The sequence below is a fragment of the Cynocephalus volans genome, chromosome X (assembly GCF_027409185.1).
Source record: "Cynocephalus volans isolate mCynVol1 chromosome X, mCynVol1.pri, whole genome shotgun sequence".
In the NCBI taxonomy this organism is placed as follows: domain Eukaryota; kingdom Metazoa; phylum Chordata; class Mammalia; order Dermoptera; family Cynocephalidae; genus Cynocephalus; species Cynocephalus volans.
In genome coordinates, this window is record NC_084478.1 from 27,609,954 (window position 1) to 27,630,270 (window position 20,317).

The 20,317-nt window shown below is 46.1% G+C and overlaps 1 protein-coding gene across 6 annotated transcripts in view; it reads right to left on the bottom strand.

Annotated features, from left to right (window-relative positions):
- Positions 1-2,022: 2,022 nt before the first annotated feature.
- SH3KBP1 (SH3 domain containing kinase binding protein 1) overlaps positions 2,023-20,317 on the bottom strand; it is a 188,824-nt gene continuing 170,529 nt past the window's right edge. For 3 of the 6 annotated variants that reach the window (XM_063083070.1, XM_063083069.1, XM_063083068.1), the window contains 5 exons: positions 13,994-14,103; positions 10,329-10,457; positions 6,243-6,508; positions 3,178-3,241; positions 2,023-2,411 (listed from right to left, as the gene is read on the bottom strand). In XM_063083070.1, the coding sequence (XP_062939140.1) occupies positions 2,370-2,411; positions 3,178-3,241; positions 6,243-6,508; positions 10,329-10,457; positions 13,994-14,103 (611 nt within the window). In that variant the 3' untranslated portion in view covers positions 2,023-2,369. The remainder of the gene's footprint in view (positions 2,412-3,177; positions 3,242-6,242; positions 6,509-10,328; positions 10,458-13,993; positions 14,104-20,317) is intronic. The other 3 variants (XM_063083073.1, XM_063083072.1, XM_063083071.1) reach the window with 1 other exon arrangement.

The window sequence follows — 20,317 nt, forward strand, 5'->3', positions numbered from 1 at the left end:
AAATGAAGCAAAAAAATAATCTCCATAGATGCCTGGTTGAGTCCATGCTGAATGCAAAAGAAGTTTTTCAAAAGTGATACTTCCAAGCTTTTCAATATTCTTGATGGGTCCATTTCGTAAAGAGTAAAGATGGTGGCTGTTTGGGCAGTGGCTCATCCAGTTCCATGATGCAGAATCCTCTTGCTGGTTAGCCCGAGGGGCAGAAATGAAGCCGGATCTGCCAACTTCTCCTTCTAGAATCACTTCTCCCTCTCCTTATACAAAGGAAGCCAATGGCCTGTATGAGGGAAAGACGTCAGCCCTCGACATTCAGTGTTGCCAGTGCCCCACGAGGGTGCTCCAACCTCTCAATTTAATTATTAACAATCCTCCTCTGTAAACACATTATATAAAACTATATCATTAGGGATTTTCATGAGTAAATGAGAAATGCAAACATCAAAGAATCCAATCCTCATTCTTATACTAGGTGGTGGGAAATCTCTGAAGGCTTCAAGTCTGACGCAGAAATGCTAAGAACAGTCAAGGGGTACAGGAATGCTTTATGCTGCCCTTGGAAACTTGGCGTTCCTGGCCCCAAACACACTGAGACCAAGGCTGCTGAAAAGGCAATATATCCAGACACGGGAATGAAGGGTGTGAGCTTTCCTTCTTTACACACTCCCTTCCCTTAACTGTGCCCCCACCCAGGAAGACCAGGGAGTTAGGGCTCTGTCGATACTCAGAGGGAAGTAATGGCCTCAGACAGCGAGGATGGTTAAGTACGTAGGCAAGAGGGAGGGAGGGGAAGAGAGAGGGGGAGGAGAAAGGAAGAGACATTTATTGCAACACTTTCAATGATGCATAACGTGATTTTTTTTTTTTTTTTTTTTTGCATCACTCCTTCAGTGTTATCAATTCTCATTCTTTGTGGCTGTGCAAATCTATTAATGTTTAGTAGTTTCACTATAAAACTCAGGAAACAGACAAAGGAGCTTTTTAGAAACACATCAAACATCTTCAGGGGCATTGGGGACCACCCCCTCCACCCCTACCCCGTGAACAATCTTGCAATACAGTATGCCCCTTAGTTTCAGCTAAGGATGAGAAAACAGGTACACATTCCAAGGCTGAACTGTTCATGTGCTACAAAGATAAAGGAGACAAGCAAACATCAGTTTCCCCGGGAAGGAAAAAGTGATTCCATAAATACAAGAAAGAACCAATGGCTACACCTCAGCAAGACCCTCCTCCCACTCTCTTGGACCCAAGGAAGGGGTTACAAGTGAGCAAGGCAAATGACATTATGTGAGTACAGTTTAAACAATAACACGCACAAATAACCCAGTGCAGGAAATAATACAACTTTCCCCCCCTTGTTTTTATTTGCATTTTACTTTTATTTATTTTTGCTTTAATAATGCATATTCTGTTCACGCAAAAGGTGCAAAGGACAGGAAGCAGGGGTTTAACTTGGCTGATGAAAAATCAAGCAGGGATGACATTTCTAGTTTTATGAACAACCTCAAACTAGGAGAAACTTAAAAGTCACAGCTGGTACCACAGAGCACTCCCAACTTCACAGCTGTCTCCTCTTAGGACCTTTGGCTAAGGTGACAGAAGCTTTGAAGACAGTGGCCTCTAGTGGACTTGGAGAAGTGGCACATTTTTTTTTTTTAATTTATTTTTATTTTTTTGAATCATGGTAGCTGCATCACAAAAGCTCCAATCAAGAGGGTGGTAAAAAGAAGGCACAGATCATTGCAAATACCAGATTTTCTCTTTCTCTTTTTGTAAATATACCATCATATATAAGCTAAAATTTCTCTAAGGGTGGTGGGGTTTGCTGGCAGGGAAAGGGACAGGTTGGACCTAAAATTGCATATGTAATAGAATCCTAAAGGGGACACAAAGCGAGGCAGCTTTCGGCCTGAAGCAAAAGAACGGGACACTCGCTTCTGACTACGTGTAGTACAAACACTAGGGGAATCTGTGACAAAACACGATTAAAAAAATCATAAAATTATAAAGCTTGTAAACGAATAATCTGAAATTACATTTTATTAATGGAAAATATCATCAAAATAGTACCACTATGGACTAAACTGCCTGAGTTTTCGTTTCACATGAGATCTCAAAGTAGAAAAGCCTTTAGCACAATTTGCTCTGTTTAAGTCACAACCAGTGCCAGCCCCAGGTCTACACCATGGGGAAGATTCTCCTCTTGGATGGGATTTGTGTTGTGCTATCAAGACTTTTGTGCTAATCTTTCAAACGGGGACATGTTGAGGCAAACCTTTAATCTTTTGGCACAAGATTATTTTGGCTGGGGCAGAAAATTTGAGTCTCGGACTCAGGATGAATAATGCAACATTTCATTTATCAAGTATTCATTTTGATTGAAGAGCTTTCTTTATGTCGTTCACTTCCATCTATAAAGGAAAAAAAAAAGAACTGACCAAAGTCATAATGAATTGGCTGGTTTTAGAGAAGCTATAAAAGATAATCAATCTGGTCGATTGGAAAAAAATAGTCAACCCGACAATTTTAAAGGTGCAATGACGTCTGAATGAAGAATCAATACCAATGCCAGAAATGATGTAAACCTAAAGAACAGGCACACAGACACGATGCCCTAGGAAATGGTGGGCGTTTTAATTCCCACGCTATCAGGATCGAAAGTTTGTCAAAAGCAGCAATAATACCAGTTTCCTAACCAGAGGGCGGAGCAGGTCCTGACATGCTGGACATCTGGCAGTGCTGAAAGGCAACTATGGCTGGCCCAAGGTGGTGTCTGTCAGCACCCCCAGTGGGATGGTGAGCAGTTACCCAGCCTTTTTGCAGTCCCAGTGACCATGTGACAGAAGCCAGCTGGCAATGGGGCCTCTCCAGCTCTGGTGGTTACTATAATGAGGCCTCCTGGAATCCGGGAGGAACTTTTTGCAGAGAATGTGTTTAAGAAAAATTCCTAATTAGAAACCCACCTGGGACACGTTTACTAATGGTTCCCTTCCCTAAGACTTCCTGGAGCCCAGGAAAGGATGTGTAGCAAGCCTATGCAATTCTAAGAAAACTGTCACAGGAGTATAGCTAAATTTGCAGAGGAATAACAATCATTTATTTTAAAAATAAAGTCCTGACTCTGTCCCTGCCCTCAACTGAGCCTAGGCCTCATGGGCAGGACCCCGAGGGACCCACCTGCAGCCGAAGCCGGATTTTCTTCTCTTCATCCAACTCCGACAGTAACTGCTTAATCTCTCGTCTGAAAAGCAAGGGGCAATGAAATTACACAAATGCTCAGACTTCCCCAATCACAGATGAGAAACCTGTTAGTATCACTGCAAAATCCATCTGACCCTTTTACAAAGAAAATGTGGACAAAACATTATATTTTCTTTGCATCATTATTGCTTAAAATTTGTTTCAGACAGAAAGGCCATTATTTTCAGGCCCCCAAATATGTAGCCATTAAGTGGTAGGTCTGGCAATGACCTCTGAGATCCCTTCGTCCAAACTTCTCCAAAAAAAGAGAAGATGGGGAAACTGAAGCCCAGAACGGTGCCCGGACTTGCCCAATGACTGGACTCCAGGTATCCAGGCTCATATTCTGTCGTCTTCCCTCCAACTATTCCTTTATTACAGAATCACTAGTCTTTAAATATACTTAGTAATTATTTTCATTGCAGACATTTTTACCATTCCATATATCTTTATTTTCAACAGAATTTTAAATCAACGAAAGGTTATCGGTATGTTTTCATTAATTCTCGAAAAATCCTACAAATAGTAAAACTCTAAAACTTGGAGGTAAAATAACTGAACAAGGATATGGCAATCACGTCTTAGAGAAAGCAGACAAGAGTTGGGATCCACAGCCGAATGCCCTTTCCAACACTGAATAACGAAGTGGAACAAAACCAACCATTTTGCAAAGTTGGGCCTCTATACTTAGTACACCGTAACCATCCAAACACTGGTCAGAGAGCTGTGCTCCATCTTAAGGTAGTAAACATTCCATTTTACATGTACATTTTTATAAACTGGGTTGGAAAATCAAAAATCCAAGACTGCGGAAACAACACAGTAAATAAGGTGGAAGTTATATTGTATTTGCTCACGTCTGATGAGCACCATGATGGTCCCTATACTTGGGACAGTGTCCTGGCACTGCTGTCAACACGCTGGGTTACCTGATATTAACCAGTTGTGATTCATTACCATATTTATTCAAGCACACATTATGCACCCAGCTCTCAGTGGGCACTACTTAGGGCTTAGGAAAGAAGTAGAGGTGAAATCCTCAGCAAACAGCATAACCCCAGGCAGACTATGGCAGGCAAGGCCTTAAGTGGTCCAGGTGGGGAGACTTAGTTGGGGAAGTCGGGCCAAAGGAAGTCACTAGGTCTTGTACTAGTAAAAACGGGCATAGATCTGTGGGGAGAAAGGAAGATGGCAGGATTGATAGCGAAAGCCAGGGCAGAAGCAGGGAGGTGAGAACCAGCACATTAGGGGATAAGGACAGTTGGCGCAGACTTGACTTGAAGGCTCCAGGCTTCACAGTGGGCAGAGAAACACAGGGTGTGGCAGCCCCAAAGCACAGGCTGTGCCCAAAGCAGGCTCAGGCCATTTCAGACGTGTAGGTAGGTTCCAGGCACCACCCAGAGGGTCCAAGGAGCTGAAGCCCTGGATCCAGGCCTGTCTGACTCAATGATGGTCCTGTTCAGAAGGCTGGGAACCAATGCTCTGGGATGTCCTAGGGCCATGGGGTCATTGCCTAGGCAAGGGACACATGTCACTTGGACATGGATGGGGCCTTTGGGTACCCAAACCTGTCAACTCTAGTGCCAGATAGAAGCTGGGGACTTTAAGGAGTTAGGGGCAGCTTGGCTGGCCCCAGGAGACCTCCTGAAGCACCATCCTGCCAGTTCTGCATATCTATCTGATGAGTCCCTTCTAGGCAGGGGGTAAGTCCAAGAGCCCCCAATTTCATGACACCTCCCAGCCTGCAGAGAGCAGAACCTGCTTAGAGCCACATTGTTCAAAATGAGTTCCATGAAACCCTGACCCTAGTGTGCTCTAGATAGAAAGGGTTCTGTGATTAAGTAGATTTAGGAAACACTGTGTATGCTATCTGCTTTCCTCTTCATCCTCCCTATGTACTGTGAAGGCTCTGAGAAGTCCCTCAGAGAAGAAAGTAACTTTGCTTAACCCAATTATCCCCGAAAGTGTCTGACCACAAAACACTTCATGGCCCTCCAGCCCTGTAAGGGGAGCCGGTGACAAGGCTTCTGCCAGCCCCCGACTCCCTCCTGAGGCAGAACTGCAGGTCTCCGGCAGCACATCCCACCACCGCCCCCGGCACCTCCTGATCCAAGGGCAGGCGCCCGAGGATGCACCGGCCTTCCAGGCTGCTTTGTGTGCCCAGGAATCTGCATGCTGTTCCCTCTGCTGGAGTGGTCTGCTCCTGGCAATCCCAGGTCATCTTTCAAAATCCTGCTCGGGAAATACCTCCTTGAGATGCCTCCCCTGATTCCCTCAAGAAAGAGTTAACTGATCCCAAAACTCTCTGAGGCTCAGTTCACTCAGATAAGTGCCTCCCTCCCTCTAATCCTTTTACCAGCTCTGTCAATGCAAAGAGCTTTCCAGGTGTTTACATATGGTATTTATTTTGGCTTACAGGTCTTTCTCCGATCTAAGTGCCCCTGGGGATTAGAGATGCGGCGAGAGCACGTGTGCAGGCATGCACGGAGAAAACCCCCTGAGTCTCACGGGGAGAACATCTTGCTGAGTATAGTGTCTTGGCTTTAAGATTCCCTACATCTTCTTCATACGTTGTGGCTCTTCAGTGCAGACCAATTACTTCATCTGGCAGCTAAGTGAAGAAATTGTAATTTTTCTGATGCTAGAAGAAAAGCTGGCTGTTGGGCTTATTTAAGAAGTGGTACCTGCGCATACTGTTATTCATGGGGGATTTAAAAGATTTTCTGTTTAGCAGCCTGCTGAGAGCGTCAGTCCTTGCAACTGACCCATCCCTGCATGCCCCATGGCCAGCCTGTGGCCTTCCTGCACACAGTAAGTCCAGCACAAACATGCAGCATAATGTAAGTATAAATTAAGATTCTCGGAGTCCACACCCCCTCCCACCATTGCCGCCACTATCACCAGGGAGGCCTGGCCCAACCTCTGGGGCAGGCTGGGACCCAGGCTTTCAGAGCCAGGCCCTGGACCAGTACGAGTGGCTGCAAAGGGTCCTGTGCACTCACTTTTGCTGGTCCTTCATGGTTTCGATGATGCTCCTCAGCTCGCGGACCTGCATCTTGAGCTCCTCCACGGCCGCCTGGCTGCTGGCTGCAGGCTCCATCTTTGGTTTTCCTTCCGTGATGAACAGAGATGGGGAGTTGGCTCTGTGTCCAGCTGTTCCCAAAGAGGACGACAGAGGAGAAGGCGCCACCGAGGATAGGGGGGCTGGCCCGCTGCCTGCTGCCATGGTCCCTGGCTTGGGTGGCAGAGATGCTTTGTTGTCGGACACCTGTGATGAGGGAAGGTGGGGAGGATTCAGGGCCAGGCTTTGTGTGCTATACCTCCCTGTCCTAGTTAATCAAACCCTCCATCTACATCACTGTCCTTCATCCACAAGCCACCCAGTGCTCCTTAGTGCAGACATGTCCCCCCACCCAAGTGCCACCTTCTATGCCTTTTAAATTTGACCTTCTTTCTGGACAGATAGTTCCTAACTGGTTTAATATACATGCAGAGATGCTCAACTACTTACCAGGCACTGCAGACTCTGAAACAAGCAAGACATTCTCCTGGCCCTCAGGGAGATCAGAACCCAGTGGGGCAGTGACAGACAGACAGATGGACGGACAGACTGACACTCTACAGATGAGGGGGAAGACTGTGCAAGAGGGAGGTGAGCACCAAGAACCCCGAAACACATAAAAAGGGCTAACCATCCTGGAGGGAAAGCGTTGGGAAGGAGGAGCTGACAGCCCCGTCTTGGAGGAGAACTAGGAAGTGGCCAAAGGAAAGGAGGGGTGGTTGGAGAAAGAAGCTGTAGGAGGAGGGAAGCTCCTAGGCAAAGGCCTGCAGACCAGAGAGCAAAACACGTGCATGGCTAGAAGTCAGAGAAGGCACAAGAGCACTAGGGAGGGAGAGCTAGGGCTGGGGAGGCAGAAGGGGCTGGCTAAAAGGGTGAAAAAGATGGCAGGCCAGGCTAGTGATCGCTGTGGCTGCAGAAGGGCCTAAGGGGTGGCACGCCTGCAGCTGGACAGAACAGCTGGGAGACTCTTTTACAACGAAAGCTGGCCATGGTCAGGGTTTGACCTAGGCGGGGGCCAAGAGGATAGAGAGAAGACAAATTTGGGAGAAGCGGCGAAGGCAGCAAGCACCAGGCGTTCCTGCGGCTGGGGTGGGGAGTGGGTGAGGTGGAGGTCGTCCCTGCCCTCATGGAGCAGAAACCTCATGACCAGGAGCACGTGGTCCTGCACAGGCTGGAGAGAGTGAAGGAGGATGTACTGATCGAGGGCCATGGGCAGGGAAGGAGGAACCAGGCATTAAGGTTGTACCTTTCATGGGAGGAAGAGCAGGTGAAGGTCCAGGCAATAATTTCACTTTCAGACACACAATTTTAGGAGCCTAAGGGATGGCCGAGGGACACGTGTAGTGGGCAGAGCCAGTGACTGAAAGAGTGAGCTGGGCCAGAGGAAGTGACAGCCATGGGGTAGAGAAGACAGAAAAGAAGAAGCCCAGTGGTGGAACCTGGGACATTCCCAAATTGAAGAGGTGGTGAGAGCAGGCAAAGAGAGCCTTGGCGACCTGGATAGAGTGGTGAGAGAGGGGATGAGGAAGGGCCAGAAGAGGGGCCTGGGTTATGGAAGCCCCTGGCAGAGTTTCCAGAAGGAAGAAAATGTTGGATGAGTGGGTGGAGGGTGCTGAGAGGAAAACTGGGGGGAGCCCATTTGGTGGAGCAAGAGAGACAGAGACCTGATCACAGCAGACCCGCACCTGAATGGGAAGTGAGGGGTGCAGCCTGCAAGTGTACGGCTCTCCTTCCAGAAACTTGGCTGAGGAAGGAAGGGCGGGTTGTTCATGCAGAAGCTTCAGGAGGAAAAGAGATCAAGGAAGGGTTTTGTTTGCTTCCAACAATGGGTGAGACCCTGAGCTGCACAACACGCCCAGGGAAAGAGCCACCGGAGGGCCAGGCTGAAGATGGACGGGGCGAGTGGGGAGGCCTGATGGTGAAGTGTCCTGAGGAGGCCAGGAGGACACAGGGAGTGGGACAGTCATGGGCAGGAGGGAAGAGGGGCACCCGGAAAGCCTGGGGAAGAGATACCAGCAAGGGAAGGGGAGTTAGTTGGTGGGCAGGTGGGGAGGGGGGAAGTAGCAGACTAAGAGGCTGCAGGTGAGGGGGTGAGCGACAGGGTCCAAGTTGAGGCTGGTGGTGACGCTCGGCGACACTGCGGCGGGACTCCCTCCAGCAGCCGGCGCACAGCCAGCCGCCCCAGGGCAGGAGCCAAGAAGGGGCTCGGCTGGCACGGCGAGGAGGTAGAGTCTGCAGTCAGGATGTGCTCGAGGGAGAGACTGGGCAGAGGAAGCCAAAAGCAGATGGGCCATCACTCCCAGCCTCTCTGCTCGCCTTTTCTCTGCCAAGTCAGCACTGAGGCAAAGCACTCTCTGCTGCCAGGGAGAGCGATCCGCCAGCCTGTGCTTCAGCGTCAGTAGGAGTTATATAGTAAGAGGGAAGAGGAGGTGTCATTTATGGAGCACTGATCACATGCCGGACGTCAGCCAGCCAGCTTAAACGAGGATCAACTGGCACAGCGTTTTACCAAGCAGGAAACTGAGGTGTCGAGAGATGGGGGAGTAATTCCCCGAGTCTCACAGCTAAGAACTGGCAGAACAGGGATTCAGTTCCCTCGCTATCAGCCAGATCCCTCAAGCCCGGCAATGTGACTGTGGCTGCCGGAGTCTGAAGATTCATGCTATCTTGTTCTTCTTCTCTTGGCTAGTTACCTATCCCTGGGTTGTGCCTTTGCCCACTTCCCATCCTGCCTCCTCATGTACCTCCATGACCCACCGATGCCCTTACACTGATGAACTTCCAGACACTTCTTAAATCAGTGCTTCTCTTGGCATTTCCCATATGACTTGCACTCCTGGCCTGTTTCCGCTAACAAGTACCTTTTTAAGCCCTCACAGAGTATAGGGCCAGCACACTCCCTGAGCAAATTAGTTCAAGTGAAATTTCTAGAAGCAGGGAAGAACACAACATGACAACTCTGGAGAAGTAAAACAGGCTGATGGGATTGAACTGTGCAAATCAGAAACGTGAAAAGCCACCGTCCACCAGTAGATGTCACTGTAGAGACACGCCAGTGATATCAGAACAAAACTACGGGTATACCTGTGATCACCAGAAAAAATGGGTCTAAATCCAATCTCTGCAAATGGAATCTTTTTATAAAGGAAGAATGCTTCAGTTCCGTGGATAATTATAATTGATCTGTTTTATAGGATCATGTTTTGCTTACAGTATCAGATTTTTAAGAAAAGCTATACATGTAATTTCTTAAATCTATAAGAAAGAATATCCTAAGTAACCTTGGATTTCTTTGTGCTAAATCATTCTTCAAAGGACTACAGTTTTTCACTTTTAGACAGAAAGAAGTTATTAATGTTCAGAGAAAATAATTCCAATCGACTGGGTTTTCTTAGTATGAGAAAGTGGAATTTTAAAATCTTGGTTCACTCTTTGAAAGTTACATGCAGTAGCTAAACACTGTCTTTGTTTTTCACAAACCAATAACTTAAAATAGCTATGCCATTCCCTGGACATGCAATGAAATTAAAATGGTTTTAGGCTATAAATTTATCCTAGAATATGAACCCAAATCAGCTTTTCTTTCAGAGACCACATTAGTTATTTATATTTATGATCTTCCAACTATAATTTGTGACCAGCTTTGAACATAAAAGATCTGTGGGCAGAGGGCACAGCATTTAACATATTTAATGTGTCCTCTCTGGACACTTGAAGGCTTTTTAAGTGGTTTTGGTGGTGGTGATGGTGCAGGAGGGCATTTGTGTGTGCGGGCCTGACGGTATGAAGAGGAGATCAAATCACAAAAGAAAACCTGGGAAATAAACAACTGAACTTGTATCTCAGGGGTTCTGCCTCGTTTTGGAGACTTTGCAACATGCCTCAGGGATTTTGATGACTAAAGTCATTACTGTCACTCAAGAATGACAAACACCTGCACTGTCTGTTTCTCCTTGTTTGGTTTATAACCCATCGTTAGCACGTGAACAAGAAGGCAGGGACACCCTTGCCATGGCTGGTCACTCACTTGGGATATGGTAACAGTCTTTGAAGTTTTCTTGGATGCGTCCACTCCTCTGTGTGCAAGCGAAATATGTTCCTCTTTATCTTCTTCGGGACTTGGGGAGTCGAAGATATCGGGGCTTGAAAGGGAAGACTGGTAAAGCCAAAAGAAAATGCTTTAATCAGAACGCCTTAGCTGACAGTTGTCGTTAATAGAATGCTAGATGCTTTTCAAAGCACTCGATGCTTCTGTTTTGTTTGCCTCCTCATTATAAGCCCGTGAGGCGGAAAGCGTACTATTCTCTGTGCACTAGGGACAGTCACGCAGCTGTGTAGCGGCAGAACTGTGACCAAGAAGCACAGTTTCCTAAACCAGGGATTTCCCACTAATGCTCATAAGCCATTTCACCCGAGCAAGCGTCTGTCATCCATGTTGACTGCTCCCTTCCTTTCTCCAGACGTTTGCTACTGTGTGCGCCAAGCACCGAGCTTGGTACTGCGGACTTAGCGGTGACATGCCACACACAACTCCTGCCCTCACAGGGCTGACAGTCCAGTGGGGGAGAACACACAGGTCAACAGCAGGCTGCCTCTAACTTGCCTCTCCTCCATTCTCTTCTCATCCTTTTCCTTGACCCTCTTCCAAGATCACTAAATCCGCTGCATACTAAAGTGCCCTGCAGGACCTGCCTGAGAGGAAACCACCATTTCCAGGGGCAAGGGACATCCAGGCCTGTGGCCCAGTGATCAGCATTTCTGCAGCCGAGAGCACAGCCCTGCCCGCTAGCACAAGCTTGTATCTACTTTGGTACCGGCTGCTAAATCTCTGCCCTCGTTACTATTGACAGTTCAACATCCACTTTGCAAGTCTGCATTTGCTGAAGTATATTTATAGAATGGCAGCATCTTTTGGTAAAATATGGGCACAACACCTCTGCCTTTTCTGCCTCACTGTGAAGATCACTTTGAAGATCAAAAAGCTGGATAAATGGGGACCAATTCACTGGAATTCACTGGGCCATAAGTGATTACTAGAACAAACGTAACGAAAATAAGAGTTTCTGTAGCAAGGAATCTTTTTTAATGAAGAATCTTCCAGAGGTATTTCTGGGTGAGCTGACATTCTGCCTCAGCCCTATGCCTTCTACCCCTATGGTAGAAAAACAGTCCTATTTAGAATCACCACTTGGCATCGTTATAGAAAAATCATGCCCACAAATATTGTTTGTTTTCTTCTGTTTACTTACTGAAGCAGAAACTGAATACATCTCAGGGAACTTTTAAGCAAAGTTTTCAATTTTAGAGGTCTTATTTGTTAATCTTCATTTAATCTGAAAATCCAGTTACCTAGAATAACACCCCTTCACCGCCAAGCTTTTTTATTAATCTAGGCTTAACTGCTTAACCACCATGTAAATCCTTTCATTTTGAATTTTTATTCAAAAAGCCAGTTTCTCCCTATATAACCCATGGTTCACGAGGTGCCAATCAAAGTTCGCTCTTTGAATCCTGTAAATATAAATAGCTTCAGTCAGGGTGAGAAGCCCCAGGCTGCGAAATCATGACTGGTGTATTTTCTTCATCATTACCCCCACCCAGTGGTCTTTTAGGAATAAGTCCATGTCCACCTATCCCATTTTGCTATGAAAAAACTCACAGGTGCTAACTGGAAGAAGAGTAAACAGGAATTCAATGCACACATCCAAATGGGGATGGGTGGGAACAAAGAGAAGGGAATATGGTAATTACTCTTCTTTAAAGCACAAATGTATCCTGTTGTTTCAAGTCTGTAAATAAAATTACTGCGTATAAAATGCCAAGCTCTGAGTCGCTGTGCCATAAGCTTCCTGGGGGCAGTGACTGTGGACTTTTCATTCTCTGTTCTATCTTTGGTACCCGGCACAGCGCTGAGCCCATAGAGGAGAGAGGTCTACAAGCATTTGTTGAATGAGTGAATAAATAACCATATGGTCTAAAAGTGGAGTAAAGATGAGATGCCTTTACCCGGTCCCCCAAATACACACAAAGTCCCAGACATGAGATGTATGGAACAAGGGTGGGGTGGGGGGGGGTGGTAATTTAATCCTCTTTGTATTTAATTCTGGAAGCCACAGGCTCTCTAGACCTTGAAGAGTTAGGAAGAATTTGGAAGGAAAACAAAAACGTGAAGGATTTATAGAGAAGACATAGGAGGTAGGATTGAAAATTGAAATATAGAGATACTAAGAAGCAGTTAAATAGACTGTGCATATATGAGGCATGGTGGGGTGGGGGGGTGAGGAGAGAGGGAGGGGCAAGAAGGCGGTGTGGACACAGAACCCTATAGAAGAGTGAGAAAGTGAGCCACCTGTTCAAGTCTTTCTTCCAAAAAGGTGTCAATGCAAAGTTTGCTTTGTTCCGTACAAGGAGGAAAAATAGGACTCAAACCACGTTTTTATACTCAGTAGACATGAGAGAAGAGGTTCAAAAGAAGTGGCATTTTTTTCTTCTAAATGACGACAGCTTAGGTGAGATCAGTGATGAGGTGAAAATAGAAAGTGTCTTGGGAAACCTGGTGTATCTGGGTGGAGGTTATAAGTCTTTAGATCCACAAGAACAAGGCAATGTGATATATAGAGATAGATCTATATATAGATCGATCTCACACACACACACACACACACAGAGCTTATGGAAGGTAAACTTAACCTTTGTGGAGGGGAAGTTTTGCAACCTGTGGCAAAAGCAAAGTGTGCATTTCCTTCTGACCCACTTTCAGAAAATTTTTACCTAAATGAATAATTTTGGAGCAGCATCAAGATTTTTCTACAATGACATTCACTTGAGTGTTGTTTATAATGAAGAACTGGAAACAATATAAATGTCCAATAAGAGTGAACTGGCGAGATAAACTGTCATATACTCACAGGTTAGAACAGGAGGCAGCAAGTTCCAAAACAATGTGTAGTATGTGATCCCATTTTAGAAGAAATAATTTGATACATACAAATAGAAATTTTTTTAAAAGCTAAGGATGTATAGCAAGAGGTTAACAGTGCTTTGCTCTGGGGAGCAGGATTGCGGGTAACTTTCTTCTTTTTGTGTGTGGTTCAGATTTGGTACAATAAATGTGTAACGGGTTTGCAATAAGAAGGTACTCAGAACATCGTAAACGAAAAACTTCTATGTATTATCCTGAGTGTTCTGATTGGTCTCCTACGTGAGCAGGTGCCTCATACATTTACAAACAATCTCCCACAGGTCTGCATGGGGGTCCATGGAGGGGCGCAGATGACGGGGCTTTGGGAGGCTCAGCCACTGCCTTGCACTGTATAGCGGCAGATCTTTGTTTAGTAAAGTTTTGTTTTTGTTTATGGACCAAACGAGCCTCTCTCTTTTTCCCCAATGACATTTTTTTCTTATCAGTTTCATCTCAGGTTCAAACAAGAATCAGTCTGCAAGGAGAGAGAAGGAAGGTGGGTATAGGGAGTGCCCACCTTGCTGGCAGAAATACAAAGAACAAATGGAAAGAAATACTGCTCGATTCAAAAAGACTCTCAAATCCCTTTTGGTTGGCAGTGTATCTTACGGCCTCCCTCTGCTGGAGTGTCCTCAAATCGGCCACTCGCAGAAGAGTCCTTAGCTGGCATCTCTAATCTTTCCTGCTTTCCACTGTGGAGAAGTGAGGAGACAGTCCGTGGAGCCACTTACAGAGGTGAGAGACTGGGACGGAGGCCGCCTCCCCGTAGCTTTGGGTCTGCTTGTGGTTGGGTGACTGAGTTTCTCAGTAGATGATACCACGGAGTCAAAACCTTCTAGGTCTAAAACAAAAGCAAAACAGATTTTTAAGGGCAAAAATAGGAGTGAGAAACGGTTCTAGTGATATGTCACAAGCACCTCTTTTCCTTCATTATCATCCTTTTCGTCTAGATCACCCTTCATGTTTCCCAAAGGCCATTTATATCCTTCAGCCATCCAATAAACATGACTTAAACTGAATGAAATCATCACATCCTCCTCGGTTTAACGAGCTAGCATAGAGGAGAAAGAAACATGATTTTTCTTTTTCTCTTGAATAACTATATCCATAAATCTTTATAAAGCTACAGAAGGAGGATTAAAGAAAGAATCCTCTTTCTTCCACAAATCCAAGTTAATTTTAGTACATAAAACATTTTTGCAGTCTCAACCCAAGAGGCAGTTATCACAAGGTACAACAGCCATGGGCAAGTGAACACTGGTCATTGATTCTAAAAGACAAAAAACAAGAAAGCAGCCTCCTCCTCTGCTTGTGCCCCAATAGCCTGCCCACCAGCTTTTGCCCCAGTGAAGGAAAGCAAGCTTCTACTTCTCCACTGTTACTGAACGACGACTGGGTGCCACCCAGAGCGCTAGATCCTGAGGCTACAGCAGCAAACACAGCAGGAGCGAGCCCTGCCCTCAGAGAGCTTACATCCCAGTGACTGCCACTCGGACAAACGTAGAATCATTCGGTCGCACTGCCACTGCACCTGACACATGTCCTTTATGTTGCCACCCTCTTCAGCAAATGATCGGGCCAAGGGGTTGTCCAGTTCTATAGGGTTCTGGGGATTTATAAACCAAGTGTGAAAGTGTGTGCAATGTTCAAAGGAATGGCTAGCAGAAAGGAGCCCACCTTCAGCGCCATTACTGCTTGTGACTGGGGCAAGTATACCATTCTTCCTGACAAGTATATGTTCTCCCTTCTAAGAGAGCCCCAATTTTGTTTCAGGATGATGTGCATGTGCCCAATCCCTGGCCTGAACCATGTTTGGTCTAAGCCAATGATGGCAATCCTGCTCCTCTTTGCCTGTGACTGGTCTAGAGGCAGCTGTGTAGCCCAACTTGAACCACTGAGAAATAAAGGGATGTCTACTACGAGCCTCTGGGAAAGAGGTTTCCTCTCTGGCTAGAGAGAGGCAAGTGAGAAGGCCTTTTGTGTTACTGAGCCTCTTCCTTCCTGCTTGGGATGCAATTACATAAGGATATGATGCCTGGAGCTGTGGCAGCCATCTTATGACCATGAAGAGAGATATGGCCAATGCTCTTAGAGATCTTGAGGACGACAGAGGAGAAAAATGGAAAGAGCTTGGGTGACTGACAACCCCAATGAGTCATCCACCATCCCCGGAATAATGTAGCTGCCAGACTTCTTGCCACGTAAAATTAACAAACCCATGTTATATCACCAGTTTTAACCAGATATTTTTTATTTGCAGCTGAAAGTATCTTAACTGCCATAACTGAAAATATGCTGGCTCAGGACAGAGAAGTCAAAAATAAAATTATGCGTGGTTTTCTCCCTCTTATTTTGGGGAGAACTCTTTTGCTGATGGTTTTAAGAAGTGGTCTGGCTGTGTGACAGCTTTATTCTATGAATGAATAGGTAGGTGTTATCTGCAAACTATTTCCTTCAGTGGAATATGTAAAACCAAGCACAAGTCACCAGTCAGGAGAAGCCATTAAATTATACCTGGGATTATATTAAGTGACATTATTCTAGCACCTGGTGAATGAATAATTACTTAATTAACTCCTCTTATCAGGGCAAGGCGAACATAACCGAAGGTTAACCATTTGCAGAGATGGCACAAAGACATCAGTAGTGCCCTGAGGCCAAGGGGGAGTGACCAGCATAGCATTTAGCACCTGAGCCAGGCTCATAAAGGTGAGCCTCCCCTCCAGCCACCTCAGCAGGGTACTGGGACGACCCTGGGCCAGGAGAGGGCAAAGATGCCCACTGCTGGGATGTGCCCCTCCAGAGCTGGCTCACAGGGGGTTGACCCCTCTCAGGGGCCTTCCCTTTAAGAGAATCTTATTTTCCTAAAAGGCTCCCCTCTAGACTGTACCACAGGACTCACCTCTACGAACTCCATGTTATCTGAAATGGAAATTCCTCATTATACACTTGGATTGATGTGAAAAGCCATCATCTGATATTAATGCCCCCCAACTAATCTTTTTAAATCAATATTTCTCCAATTATGAAAGTAGTACATGTTCAATATATACTTAAAAGAACCCATGAAATTCTAACAAGAAAAGACATAATCTTACCACATTTTTGGTATATTTTCCTTCAGGCTTTTATATATATATATATATATATATATATATATATATATATATATATATATATCATGCTACGAGTGGTATTCAAAAATTTTATAGAAAAATTGTATTATCTTTTAATTTACTTTCTACAAACTTTTTGAAGTACCTTCATATATATAATATTGCATTTTACTTATTTCCCCTATTGTTGGATAGTTTCCAAATCGTTCCCCCCTCCTATTTTTGGCTATGATAGAAAAGTATCCTTGCATACAATATCTTTGCATATAATAAGTTTAGCAGGTTGTCCGTACAGATCCTTAACTGTCCTGGAAGAAGGGGATAAGGCCCAGGATAGGGAGGTTTGCTGGTGGGGGTGGGTGGCACTGGTTGGGGAGGACAGGAGGCCCAATGAGGGGCACAGGAAGGCTGCGAGGGGAGAAGAGAGGACACAAAACTGAGGAGCAGCTGCTAAGCAGACAGCCAGGGGAGGAGGGAAGGGGAGAGTTGTTAATAGTTCCAATTAATAGGCTGCTGCCAAGGGCCCTGGCTGGGAACTCCCAGGGGCTGAGCTAGACAACCTATATCATGGCTCTGTCCAGGAACTAAAACAAGCTCTGGATGCAAAACCTGAGCAGGGTGAAGCGATGAAAGAACAATTAAAGCCTAGTTGACTCTGGTTCACACCTGGACAATTAAAAAACCCAAAAAACTAGTCCCTGGATCCCACCCCAGGGATTGACTCAATGGGTCTGGGGCGCAGCTTGGCAGGGGTAGTGTTCTATGTCCCCAGGCGATATTAACATGCAGCAAAGTCTGAGCAGTGCTGCTGTAGCAGAGGCTGGGGGCTGAGGGGAGGGAGGGACAAGTGAGGAGGTGACCAAGCAGAGGAGAGGCCATCAGGTGAATGCTGGGGTGTTCCAGGACCCAGTGAGCAGAGAGCCTGCCCGGGTGAGTTGTGGGGAGGAAAGCTCATCAGCACGGTGGGTGTTCCAGTGCCAGCTGAGGTGCTGCAGCATTTGATGGAAGTGGTGGCCAAGGGCTTGGGTGACTGGTGACAGGCCAGACACACCACAGCAGGAGCGAGGAAGAGGCCTGAGAAGTGACCCAGCATGCAGAGTGGGATGGGAGGGAGAGGATTGTGGGGAGTGGCCTCAGGCCTCCCTTGGGATAGACTCACATCCACGGGTGTACAGGGACGGATCAATGCACACCAGGCAACTTCTGCCAGGATCCTAGGGAGGACTCCATCTTTGCTCCCCGCCCACCCTCCTTGGCCCACTAAAATAATTAAGTCCACCTGGGAGTTTAGGGTTTGACAGCGTGGGAGGTGGTGTTCTGTGATAAATTACATTTTCAAAAGGACTCAGAAGTGTGGTGTCTGTCTCCTGCACTCAGGCTGTGAGCCCCAGGAGAGCAGGAACTCATCTTTGCAATCTCAAAGTTTAGCACATTCCTGGGAAAAGCATGCTTGATGTTCCATCAATGAAGGAAACAGCAAATGAATGAACAAACGATCTCAAGAAAAAACTTATTCCAGGAGTGTAGCTTACAGAGGTGGCTCCTAGCACGACGTGAGGTGGCAGCTTAGGGTAGGAGGCAGTATTCCCTGCCACGGCTGCCGAGAAAGCTTGGCTGGCCCGTTCTGTTTTACTGGCTGAGGCTGAAGCCTGGCTACATTTAGCAAACATCTCCACGACAGATGGCCCAGAAGACTGCCTCGTTTCTGTCACTCAAGAGTAACAGGAGGGCCAGAGTCCCTCAGGGGGAGCCATTCTTAACCTCTCACTGCACATTTCAGCTAAGCTGACCTTCCTATAGTTTTAGCTTGTGAAGAACACATTTTTGAAACAGCAGCCAAACCAAACTGCCATTAAAAAAAAAAAAAAATGCACCAAGTATGAGGGTCAGTTGCTGAAAAGGGAACCTCAGGTTACCCTGGTGTGTTTCCATAGACCACAAACTGCAACATATTTCTGCTTCCTGACAGTCAAAGGGGGAAACCCTTCAGTATTGTCACATAACTTTTCAGTGGCACAGAGCATGCTCCTTATGACTGTGGCCATGCTAGCTGAGATGAAGACAGAGTTTCCATGACTAACCCATTGTGGTGTGAAGAAAATGTCCCAATTTTCATGCAGTTTTGAAATTAATAACACTGAAACTTGATATGAGCTTTCTCAGCCTGGCTGGGAATTTTTCCTCTTAATAGAAAAAGGTTTTAATGCCCATAAGCCAGTCCAAAACTGTTAAACTGGCAAACTCTGGGATATTTTTAAAAAGTTAGTTTCATAAGGGTGAGAGGCTCTTGGCTTTTGTGCTACTTGGAAGACAAACCCTCTGCCGACATTCAGGATAATTCGTGTTGGACACGATGGAGCTGACTTGGAAAGGGCCTTTGACTCTTCATGGAACATGCAGTTGCCCATTTTCCATGAACTTTAGTCACGCCCTATTTAGTTCAATTAGAAAATGTAGCCTCATTTTCCATGGATGAGACGAACAGTGCCAGTGACATGTGACCTAAAGCACATCCACTGAAAACACAGAGGAGAAATAGTCAAAAGTCTGAGATAGGCCAGCTGTTACCAATGGAACTGTTTGGGAGCTCTTAAACGGCTCTGCTTATTCATTATAGCTCACTGCTGTGGACTCAAAGAAGAGACCTAGGATGGAAGTTTGCTACAGTTGAAGCCTGGCAATGTCACTACCTCCCAATATCTCTGGAAGCCATCACTTCACCTCCATGCCCCTATCTCTGATCATTGAGGCTGCCAGAATCTCTTGCCTGGAACCACCGTAACAGATGTCTCACTTTAAAACCCTTATCATTCCGCATGCTGCCACCAGAGAGATGTGTGAAGTGCTGATGTGAGTATGTCCCTTGAGGATTCCTCCTCCCCACTAACTCCTTTGGTACCATCGAGGCTTGGTTCCACAGCTGGGACCTCTTCCGAGAAGCCAGGCTGCACCCTAAAGTACTGACATTCCTCACTTACTTATCTGTCTCATCATCCAGCCGGGGAAGAAGCTGGGGCTTTTATCTCTGTTTTCCCAGGCCTAGCGTGATTCCTGGCTTGTGGTGAGTGTCCAATAAATGATTACTGAATAAATTAACAAACAACCTTTCTAGGCTTCAGTTTTTCCACCAGAAAAAAAAGGAAAGAATTATCTGAGCCATCAGTTTCATAAGGTTATTCTTTTCTAACTGATAGATCACGTGAAAACCTTTCAAATCACACAGGTAGAATTTTGTTTTCATATACCATTAATAGCGTTGTGGGATTTGGGAACAGAGATCTAAGAGTAAGGCTAGAACTCCTCCCCCTCCCTTCTTTTTAAAGATTTAAGATGAAAAAACCCTAAACCCACAGGGCTGCAGGTGCCTTGTCTGCAATGAAGCAGCATCACAAGGCAGTCTGGACAGAAGGAGAAACTCGTAGCCCGCACGTCAGTCCTCTGACAAGTGTGGAAAATCTGTGCAGACTACAAAGATGGGCCCATTGTTAGGGGTCGAATGAACACCTGTGTTAGTGGAGTCACCAACTGAAAAATCTGCAGTGATTAGATTCTGCAGGAAAAGAATCCCTCCAAACCATGTAAGGATATAGCACATTAGCTGTTTTGCCTTCATTTATAATCCAGGTGTAAAGTTTGCAAGACACAAGCTGCTGAGAGTAAACAAGTTTTGAGCTACTGTTTGAAATTCCATGTTCTAGCCACCCCACTACTACGTGCTTTACACACACACACGCGCGTGCATGCGCGTGCATGCGCGTGCACACACACATGCACATATTTCCTCTTCATGAAAACCCATGCTGTGTGGGTGCTACTCTATTCCATGCAGGAGAGATGGAGAGTCAGAGGTTAGAAAACTTGCTCAAGGTCACCACCAGAAAACGACAGGGCCCACATACAGATCCCTGTCCATGAGATTCTTTCCACTACAGAACACTG